Here is an 11,486-nt window from a genome sequence, read left to right as displayed (position 1 = left end):
TGTCATTTGCAATCCCTATTTAATGTACAGCGCTGCGTAATATGTTGGCGCTATATAAATCCTGTTTATTAATAATAATAATAATAATAATAAAGTAGGTTTTGTGTCAGGTAGACAAGCCTCAGAGGCGACTCGTCGGATGATTAATCTGCTGACCATTGTGGAAAAATCCGGAAAACCAACAATCTTTCTCACATTGGACGTTGAGAAAGCTTTTGATAGAGTACAATGGAGCTTCTTACGTGCAGTATTACAAAAATTTGGATTGGAGGGATCCATTCTCTCTGCAATCATGGCATTATATAAGTACCCCTCAGCTCAGGTATTTCTTTCTAATATGCTGTCTTCTCCTTTCATTATATCCAATGGAACTCGCCAAGGTTGTCCTTTATCACCAACACTTTTTGCACTAATTATGGAACCATTTGCACAGTCTATTAGAGATAATTGTAATATACATGGAATACGGGTTGGTGTCTCTTCACATGTCATAGGATTATTTGCGGATGATGTAATTCTTTCATTAACAAACCCACAGGCCTCACTTTTAGCTGTGTTGCAAAGAATTGTAGCATTTGGATCGGTGAGCTACTATAAAATCAATGACGCAAAATGTAATGTTTTACCAGTGAATGTCTCTCTTTGTTTACAAAAGCAACTAATGAAGCAATTCCCATTTAAATGGGCTACAACTGGGGTTGAATATTTGGGTATCCAACTAACTTCATCACTGTCATCTTTAATCAAGGCTAACTTTTCATATTTGATAGAAGTAGTAAAGACAGATCTAGTTAACTTATCTAAAGTCGAATTAACCTGGTCAGGACGAATAGAGGCATTTAAAATGGCAGTACTACCTAAAATTCTTTATTTTTTTAGAACTATACCGGTGGTTCTTCCTAACTCAATCATCTTGACATTGCAAAAGTTGTTAAAGAAATTTATATGGTTTGACAAAAAACCACGGATACCGCAATCGCCTATGTTTAGAGCAAAGAGAGTGGGAGGCATGGGAGTCCCTAATATAATGGATTACTATTTAGCTTCTTTAATGGATCATTTGGAAGATTGTATAAGGCCTGATATAAATAAAAGATGGTTAGATATAGAAAGATGGTATATACCAACTGGTAACTACCTAGCCTTTCTATTAGCTAATTCACGCTCCCACATGGAGATAAAACTGTGTTTACCTCCAATAGAGGCCATGATATTTATTTGGAAGAAACTTAAAAATAAAAAATGTACTAATACACAGGGTACCATAATTCCAGTGCCTTTGCATTATTTTGAACTCCTGATCCCAAACCTCAATATTCAATCTTGGCACAATTTGGGATTTCAGTATGTGTCGGATTTACCACGTTTCCACTCCTTCCTTAATACTTTTAAAATGTATCAGAAAAATCATTTTCTGAGTTCTCTTCCGGAAGGAGAGTTTTTGATCCCAGAGGTATTTTGGAATAGAGCTCAGAAGATTACCCATAGCAAAGGAGGCATTTCAATGTACTACAATTTACTTCACAATAAGAATGTTTGGAGTAAAACTCATGCTTTTATTATCTGGGAGCAAGACTTAATAAGCACATTTACACTTTCTCAATGGAAAACTGCAATCAGTTATAGTTATAAAGCTTCTAAATGTACATCACATTGGGATAATTACCAGAAAAATGTATATAGATGGTACAGAACACCACTTAGATTATCAAAATTTGTACCAGATTACTCTCCATTATGTTGGAGGAAATGTGGAGAATTAGGTACTTATTTACATATGTTTTGGGACTGTAGGAACATTCGTAGCTTTTGGAATTCTATTTTTGTCCTAATTTCAAGGGTTACAGGATTTTTTACTAATCCGAATGCAGCATTAGCACTGTTAAACCTGGGTCTGGAGAAATTTCCAATTGGCTTCCGCACCATAGTTACTCATATTCTTACTGCCGCTAGGATTTCTGTAGTTACTAAATGGAATCATTCAACAACTCCTAATATCTCTGAGGTGGTGCTGAAAGTACACTCAAATTATTATTATGAATGTGCCTTAGCATATAGCAACTTGCAGGCCCATAAATTTCATTCAAATTGGAAGATGTGGGAAAAATTTCTACCTACCAATCATTAAACTGTCTAAAACTGTTTGGATCTATGTAACCTGTAATGCTGTTAATTGTTAATAACATTGACCATTGTGTTTAGTTATTTTACTTTCTTTTCTTTATTGTATCTTCTCTTTGATATTTTCTATGATATTAGATATAATGTACTGCTAAGTTTACCTAATCTCTCTTTGTCTTTCCTTTTTATCTTTTGTAATATCTTAAAAATTTTCAATAAAAATATATATAAAAAAAAGAAAAGTTTAGTGATGCCCCTCTCTGTCCCTTTGAGTACTGATGCCAGAAGTGCAAGTTCCTGGATTGATGAGTGCCACCATATCATTCACCAGAGGGTTACACAGAGGGGAGCACTCATGCTTCTTGCAACCATTGGCCAGTAGTAACGTGTAGGGACAACGTCCCTCCTGCAATAAAATAACCTTATCTGCCTGTTAGAAATGTTTTACAATAATTGAAATCACCTGACCCCTCTATGTTGTGGGCACCGCCATCTTTTTTCGAGCAGGAATTTATTCAGTCCCAGCCATAGGGTAAGCTGGGATGCACTGGGTATTTCTGCACTGTCCCGCTGTGCATTGTCTTACACCAAGCCCATAGATCCAATTAATAACTATGCTGGTGTTATTTATTTTTTGCAGCATAAACCCCACATGCTCATAGTGGATATGGTTTTATCAGATTTCAGATGTAAAGCCTAAATCTTAGCGAAACATTTCAGATCTGTTTTTATCCTGGCTTTTGGATCAGTGGTTAAATTGGTCTGTAATTAGAACATACTGATGGATCCTTGCCATCTTGAGAAATGACAATGATGGAAGCCTAAAGTCTAAAGGAGGCTGGCTACAGGTCATCACGTGGTTGTAGTCCAACACAAAATCAGAAAGAAAACTAAGAAACCAGACCAGGTGCCTTCAAAGATTAGGTGTTGATTCTGCTTGGATTGAAGCTTTTTGCAAGTCATCTCAGAGATTGGAATTTTCCAATGAAAGGTAGTTTATCCATCCAATGATGAGGGACATCTGTCATTATCCACCAGTTCAGCTAATCCACCCAGCCGCCATTGTCAACTGTCATCATTCTATACCTGCCATCAACATGTATGACATATGGCCTGACATATGGGTCTTTAAAAAACAAAAAAACAAAAAAAAAAACAAATTCAGCTCAGAATTTACAAATATAGGCAAATTTCTGGACCAGTAAAACTGAAATTATTCAGACTCATCTCTATGCTCACCTCTAGGAGTCACCTATAAACCAAGTAATAATTATTATTATTTTTAATCATACTCACACATGCACCACCAACACAACTTAGCATCATGTATGTGGGTTGTATAAGTGATACATAACTATGTTTAAAAATGTAACTTTGAAAATAAATAAAATGAAAACTAACTAGATAAAAGTTTTTACTATCAATGGGAATGCCTTAGTAAAATCTTTTTTTACATTTAGATCTGGTCTAACCAAAATATTGTAACATTTTGGAAAAAATATACAGCCCAGAATTCTGACACTTGAAGAAATTATAGCAAATATCTCTACAAGCACAGTGTTCTTCCCTGTAACACTCTTATAAACTGGAATAAAAGCGATCCACACACTATTCATATGTTTATTTGCAATAATTTTGTAAAAATATTTACAAATAAAATTAACCAAAAGCACTAAAGTTTCTGTATGTAAAAAGTCTAGTATTTACAAACCAAAAAGAAAAAGAAAAATGGTGACTATTGGTGAGCATGTCTTAGTAAAATCTTTTTTACATTTAAATCTGGTCTTACTAAAATAATGTAACATTTTGGAAAAAATATACAGCTCAGAATTCCGACACTTGAAGAAACAATTGCAAATATCTCTACAAGCACAGTGTTTTTTCCTGTAACACTCATATAAGCTGGGATAAAAGCGATCCACACACTACAGAACACCAGCATGCTGAAGGTTATGTATTTCACTTCATTGAAACTATGCGGTAAATTTCTGGCCAAAAATGCAGCAATAAAAGTTACAGCTGCTAGAAGTCCCATGTAACCCAGAAGAATGCAAAATGCCAAAACAGACCCTTCATTACACTGAACAATAATTTTGTCTGGATATGAATGAAAATTATTCTCTGGAAAGGGAGGAGCAAGACATAACCAGATTATGCTAATTAGGACCTGGATGACTGGACAAATAAAGACAGAGTTGGTCAATTTTATTCCAACAAATTTCTTCCAGGATGGTCTTGGTTTAATGGCTTTGAACGCTGAGTAGACCATGATTGTCTTGGCCAGAATAGAGGACACAGCCACTGAGAAGATAATTCCATAGGATGTGTGCCGAGCCATGCAGCTGGCTCTTACTGGATGGCCTACGAATAAAAGTACACAAAGAAAACTTAACATAATGGAGACCAATAGAAGGACACTTAAGTTTTGATTGTTAGCTTTGATGACTGGAGTGTCTCGGTATATTAGGAAAATTCCCAAAATAACTGAGGTTTTAACAAAAAATAGTGCAGAGATGGCAGATACAACAATGGAAATTGAATCATTCTCATATGAAAGAAATTCCAATAGTTTTGAAGCACACTCATTGTTATCATTTGGCCACTTGTCTTCAGGGCACATTATACATGATGTTTTATCTAAAAAAAATAATAAATACAGTAAATAGATATAGAAAAAAGCAAGATCTTCACTATGACATTCCTAACACGCTACAGCCTCTGGCCAAAAATTGTTACTACTCCTATTTATTACTTGTATTGTCAGACGTAATTTACTTCAGGGGGGAGATAGGTCAAACATTGATGGGATTGAGGGGTATGAAGCTTGCATAGATGACTGGCACCTTTCAAAAACAAAAGACTTGAAGAAACAGATTGGGGCATACTGTGAGGATCTAACACTTTAGATTTAGCCCCATTTTCATTGTCATGACAATTGCCAACAAGGCAAAGAAAGGAGTGAACAGATCCTAACCCTTTTTTATTACTTTCAAAATTTGAAAATAAATTGTTTAGAAATACAGTTTAGCGTATAATATGGTATAAAAGTGCCACCGAAGAAGTATGCATAAGTGAACTAAATGTAAAACTGGTTGTCCCAAAGATTGTTATTACATGACATATAACTCAAAAAGGTACCATATATTTAATTTATTTTTATTTTTTAGAACTGCTGCTTTGGTAGAACTAATTAATGACCAGGGATGGACATAGGGAGGTACAAAGTATTCTGCTTTATAAGGGCCTTAGACCCTCCTCAGCCAACAGTGGCCCTCACAAGGGCCCCAAATCAGTTTAATGGGGGGCTCAAGTCAATTCCACCCAGGGGCCCACTGTTTTCTATCTCTGCCACTATACTTTACAACGATTATTGCAACATTGAAGTTTTTAAGTCAGTAAGCTTTATCTGAAATTATTATTATTATTATTACACAGTATTTATATAGCACCAACTTATTATACAGCGCTTTAGAAAGTCCATGTTATTATTATTATTATTAGAATTGGAGATATGTAGTGGTGGGAAGTAGTGATGGTTTCAAAAAACAGAAGAAAATGGGTAGGCAAGTTTGAAAAAATGGGTTTTGAGTGCTCTTTAAAATGAGAAGAAAGTAGGAGCAAGCCGAATAGGATGAGGAAGACCATTCCAGAGAGTTGGGGCAGCTCTAGAGAAGTCTTGTATCTGTGCGTGTGATGAGGTTATGAGTGAGGAAGTCATTATTAGGTCATTGGAGGAGCGGAGAGAGTGGCTGGGGGAGTATTTTTATATCAGGTCAGAAATGTAAGTGGGAAAATAACTGTGGAGGAAGGCAAAGCAAAGCACATCTTGTGTAGATGAAAGTGACAGGACCTGGAAATATTCTGAATATGGGGGGTAAATGAGAGGGCAGAATCAAAGGTGACACCAAGACAACGCGCCTGAGTGGAGGGCTGAATAATAGTGTTGTTAACAGTTAGATATATGTCAGGGGGAGATTTGGAATTTGAGGGGGGGATGATGATGAGTTGTTTTATCCAGGTTGAGTTTCAAAAATCGGTCAGACATCCATGATGAACCATGAGATCTTATCCAGGACTGAGAGAGACAGGTCAGGAGTGGACAGATAGATTTGAGTGTCATCAGCATATAAATGGTACTGTAAGCCAAAGGAGGATATGAGACTACCGAGAGAGGAGGTGTACAGAGAAAAGAGAACCGGTCTAAGGACTGACAAGGAGGAGAGGGGGCGAGGAGGAATTACTATTGAAAGAAACTTGAAAGGAGTGGTCAGACAGATAGGAAGCAAACCGAGAGAGAGCAGTGTCACTGATACCAATGGAGCGCATGATTTGTATTAGAAGGGGGTGATCAACAGTGTCAAAAAGCAGAGGAGAGATCAAGGAGAAGGAGCAGGGAAAAGTTGCCTTGGGACTTGATGAGCTCTGATGAGGTAATTAGCCACTTTATTAAGGACTGTTTCAGTGGAGTGGGCAGCTCGAAAGCCAGACTGGAGAGGGTCAAGGAGAGAGTTGGTGCTCAGGTAATAAGTGAGTCTTTTGTAGACAAGGGTTTCAAGAAGTTTGGAGACATATGGTGGGGATGGTAGAGGATAGAGGGGTCCAGTGAGGGTTTCTTTAGGATAGGGAGAATTATGGCATGTTTGAAAGCTGAGGGGTATTTGCTAGTAGAAAGGGAGAGGTTGAATAGTTCGGTTAGGACGGGGGCCAGGGTGGAGGAATGGGCACGGAGTAGATCAGAGGGAATTGGGTCAAGCGGACAGGTAGTAGATGATGAGAGAAGAGAAGAGACTTTGTCCACAGTAACAAGGCTGAGGAAGGCCAATGATGATTTACAGGTGAAACTTTTGCTTTTTTCTTGCTTGGTTACAGGTAACTCTGTGTTGATGCTTTGTAGCTTGGCTTTGTAGTCCATGAAGACAGCACCGAGTCTAGATTTTCTCCACTTATGCTCAGCTGCATGAACAGTTTTTTGTAGCTGTTTGGTGTGATTGTTGTGCCAGGGTCAGGGGTTGCCAGGGCGAGGGTAGCGGAAGGTGGCAGGTACAATTTTATCCAAAGCCAAGGAAAAGGAGTGGTTTAACATGGTGGCAGCTTCATCTGGGGAGGTGATTTTGGAGAGGGAGGGGGTTAGGGACGCAAGGCAGTTTGAGAAAAGGTTGTGGTCAAGGTAACGGATATCTCTCTGCCTTTGATCAGGTCTGGGATGTGGCAAGGGAGGACAAGAGTTTGATAGGTTGAAGATGATAAGGTGGTGATCAGAAAGGGGAAATGTTGAGTTGTCAAGGAGGGTGAGGTTGCAGAGTTTTGAAAATACCAGGTCTAACGTGTGTCCAGCTATGTTTGTGGGGCCATTGATGTTCTGAGTGAGTCCAAATGAGGAGGTAATGCAGAGCAGTTTGGCTGAGAAGGGAAAGTTGGGCTCATTCATTGCAACATTAAAGCCACCAAGGATGAGGATGGGCAGGTCATGGGAAAGAATGTGTGAGAGCCAGGAGTCCATAGTCATGTCACTGGTTGTCCCTCAAAGGAGCTCACAATCTAATGTCCCTACCTCTGTCATATGTCTTTGTTACAGTCTAAGGTAAATTTTAGGGGAAAGTCAATTAACCTAACTGCAGGTTTTTAGAATGTAGGAGGAAACTGGATTACCTGGAGGAAACCCATGGTAATTATAAAAGGAGAAAGAAATGTCGACATGAATAATAATGGATAATGGACTTTAGTATGCGAGCCACTCATGTCTATTTGAGAAGAATCTTCCAAATAAAAAAAAATAAAAAAATAGTCTTTGCTTTAAGAAAACTTTGCAAACTACAGGAAGCAATTTCTACAAGATTTAGAGATTTAGGAAAACAAAACATGACACCAAAATACACAGTGTATTTAAGGCGGAGAAGGCCTCTTCCCCAGAACCAGATCCCTGTGTTTTCTGGGGATGGGGCACTTATTTGGAATAACCCATTCCCTGAAAGTGTTAAAGACATTTTGAAATAGCCACAGTTACACCGTTTACAAAATATTCTTTATTGTTCTTTTTTAACAATGGGGATACATAGACAGATAGGCAACAGTGTAAGAGTGACCCCAGTAGAATTAACAACTAAAAAACAAAAAGGTGCTTAATTTTGTTTTAAATCTGTTCTAAATCATCATCAATACTTGAATGACATATTACCAACGTAATCATCAACCACTATCTGAACAAATACATATATGCGGTACATTCTGTCCTTCTGATGAAGCCTATTGGCGTTAAGGACTGTAAAAATGATTGTGCATCATTACAAATCATGTGATTGCTGAATTGTCATTATTTGCATTTTGCAAATATTTATCATTTTGTGATACGTTTTTTATATATTTTTGTATAATAAATTGCAACAAATTGCTTTTAACATAAATTGTGTTGTTAGTGTTGATATTTAGCACCAATAAAGGCCATGCAACTTTTCCCTGTTGGGAAAAGAAAACCTTCTGATATTTCTGAGTATTAGGGTGTGGTGCAATGTAAACAATTCTCCCAGAGTACCCATTTAAAATGAATGCTTACCTTTGCAAAAACCTTTGCTGTGATGTGTAGCGTCTCATATAAATAATCCATTTATTCATAAAGTTCCATGATGTCCATCGCCTATCCATTCATCCTGCGATGGCTGTCTTTGATGTTCAACGAAGATAATTCTAAAATCAATGATCTGATGTCCATCACAGATTTTTCCATCCTTTGATTGACTGATCTGACTTCTCTTGTGGAGATATTTCTGTATGATTCAGACTGCTACAACTGCAGTCCATCTGCGAGCACCTATCGTGTTCCTTCAGGAGGGATCTTTGTTCTCATTTGCCCTTTTTCATGATTAGCTTAAGAGTATATTAATGATGACATGTAGGAGAAACAACTTACAATCTGTATAACACTGGGACAGCATAGTGTAAATTTCAAAAGTTGATGTGTATCTTTATTCCCAGGTTAAAAGAGTAAAGGGCTTCTGTAATAGATCAAGACCTTTGGATGATAATCCTTGATTAAACTCCCTGCTGGGTTGTGTAACTCTTGTGACCATTCACATTGCTAAAGCACTCGCAGGTTCCTGTCTCAAAGTGTATCATCATGTGGGTTTCCCTTCTCTGTAGGCCTCTTTGCTAGACATTAAGGTGTATAAAATTGGAGGAGGCTTCCTTTTTCCAATCTTTAGCGAATAAGACCTAGGCCCCCAGCTGAGCCTGGCCACAAGGCCACCTAGCTCTCAGGCCAAACAGGCGCACTAGTATTCCGTGCAAGTAATTTCCCTCCTACCTTCTAATTCTTTGGATATTTATCCTATTTTAAACACCTTACTCACTGCCCCCCGCCCCCCAATCTAAGTGAATAAATGCGGGAACAATTAATGTCAATAGGGATTGGTTTCCCCTTCCTCTATGACCAGGAACCTCACCTGGGATCAGTAGAGGTCAACCAATCGTTCAGTGTGGAAAATCAAAACCCTAAACCAATCACATGCAAAAGCCTTGGAGTTACAGGAAGGTTCTAAAAGTTCTCCCTCTACACTTAAGCAGGCAAAAAATCTAAAGGAGTGCTGCACCTGCATTATGTTTCAATCTGAATATTTTTTTTTTTCTATATGTGTCCCCATTGGATTATTTCCCCCACACACCTAATTCCAATGAGCATACAGTTAAGGTACCTTTACTCTAAAAACCCAACAGAGTTCCTATTCTTTCCCAATCAGCAATCAGTGATGCTGATAAAAGAGATGATGTTTTGTAAAGGTTATAAATATTTTTACCCGTTTCATTTGATATTTCTCCAGCTGAACATTCTATACATTCAAAGCAGCAATTGTGTATTCCCTTCTTTATAGATCTTCTGTAACCTTCAGGGCATTCTACAGAACATGTAGACGTTGGAATCTAAATCACAAATAAAAAGAAGTAAAGTCAATTAGATAACATAGAAAGACTAAAAACTCAAAGATCTAATCCTCCTTTTACTAAAAGATAAAACAGAAATACAACATGAGGCTCAGGAAGTTTGAGCACTACCAATCCCGTTTTGGATGAGTAGATCCATCCTAAAACATTTTTTATGAATCGGCTAGTTACTGATTTAGACTTTCTTTACTAAACTAAAAAAAATACATTTTTGTTTAATTTGCCTATTGACATAGATCAGCAGCACAGCAGCTCCACGACGCTGAGCACAAAAGGCTTGGCACTCCCTTTTAACAGATTACATACACAGTTCATCTTTTTTTTCCCGATAAGACTAATTAGGCCTATCTTGATTGTGGTGCCGCAGCCAACTTCATCGATCAGGGCATAGTTTCTAAGCACCGAATTCTGATGGTAGCCCTGAAAAATCCCATACCTATTTCAGTGGACAATGGTACGGTAATCCCTGAGCCCATTCGTTTCAAGACCAGGCCACTATCTTAACAAGTAGGTGCCCTATCATTTTGAGACTTTGGAATTTCTGGTTATGCCCAAGCTAGTCAATAAACTCCTTCTAGGCATGCCATGGCTTCACCAACACTCCCCAGTGATAGACTGGGTCTCTGGAGACATTCTGTCCTGGAGTTCTAGCTGTTATCACAACTGTATGCTGAAGATTACACCAGTATGTTCTATTTGCCTGAATGAGACTGCACCTTTGCCTGGCCTTCCTGATTCCTACAAAGATTTTGTGGATGTTTTCTCCAAGCAAAATGCAGAGACTCTGCCACCTCATCGCCCTTATGACTGCTCCAATGAGCTCTTACCTGGAACTATGCCTTCTTGTCTATCCACTGTCTAGATCGGAGACTCAAGCTATGTCTGAATTTAATAAAGAGAACCTCGAAAAGGCTTTCATTCGCAAGTCCACCTCACCTGCTGGCGCCAGTTTCTTCTTTGTCAGTAAGAAGGATGGGTCTTTGTGTCCCTGTATAGATTACAGGGGCCTGAACCAAATAATGGTTAAAAGTTAGATATTCTTTGCCTCTGATTTCGGAATTGTTTGAACGTATCCAGGGTGCCACTGTTTTATACTAAGATAGATCTGCATGGAGCCTCAACCTCATCCAAATCAAAGAAGGGGATGAGTGGAAAACCGCTTTCAACATTCAGGGTGGTCACTAAGAATACATTGTCATGCCACTTGGGCTTTGTAATGCCCCTTTTGACTTCATCTCATGCCTGTATTGGTGGCCATCATTATGTCAGGATGCTAGGGATTTCATTGCTGTCTGCTCCAAATGTGCTCAAAACAAAGTCCCAAGAAGCTTACCATCTGGTCCACTTCTTCCTCTACTTGTACCTAAGTGTCTTTGGACCCAAATTTCCATGGACTTTATCACAAAACTACCTCCATCAAAAAGTTGCACAGT

At 38.3% G+C, this 11,486-nt stretch overlaps 1 protein-coding gene across 1 annotated transcript; it reads right to left on the bottom strand.

Moving 5' to 3' along the window:
- Positions 1 to 3,856: 3,856 nt before the first annotated feature.
- LOC140327521 (vomeronasal type-2 receptor 26-like) lies at positions 3,857 to 10,529 on the bottom strand. The gene is made up of 3 exons (XM_072406911.1): positions 10,512 to 10,529; positions 9,909 to 10,032; positions 3,857 to 4,758 (listed from the first exon to the last, which is right to left on the bottom strand). Exons 1-3 carry the CDS (start codon positions 10,527 to 10,529, stop codon positions 3,857 to 3,859), a joined length of 1,044 nt encoding a protein of 347 aa, XP_072263012.1.
- Positions 10,530 to 11,486: the final 957 nt, after the last annotated feature.

Source organism: Pyxicephalus adspersus, chromosome 3 (assembly GCF_032062135.1).
Source record: "Pyxicephalus adspersus chromosome 3, UCB_Pads_2.0, whole genome shotgun sequence".
In the NCBI taxonomy this organism is placed as follows: Eukaryota; Metazoa; Chordata; class Amphibia; order Anura; family Pyxicephalidae; genus Pyxicephalus; species Pyxicephalus adspersus.
This window is presented reverse-complemented; position numbering and strand designations above follow the sequence as displayed.

Excerpts from the sequence above, each read along its gene's own strand:
- LOC140327521 (XM_072406911.1), bottom strand. Across the intron at positions 4,759-9,908 it reads AGAAATATCAAATGAAACGG|ATAAAACATCATGTATAATG; the intron begins GTAAAAATATTT and ends TATTTTTTTTAG.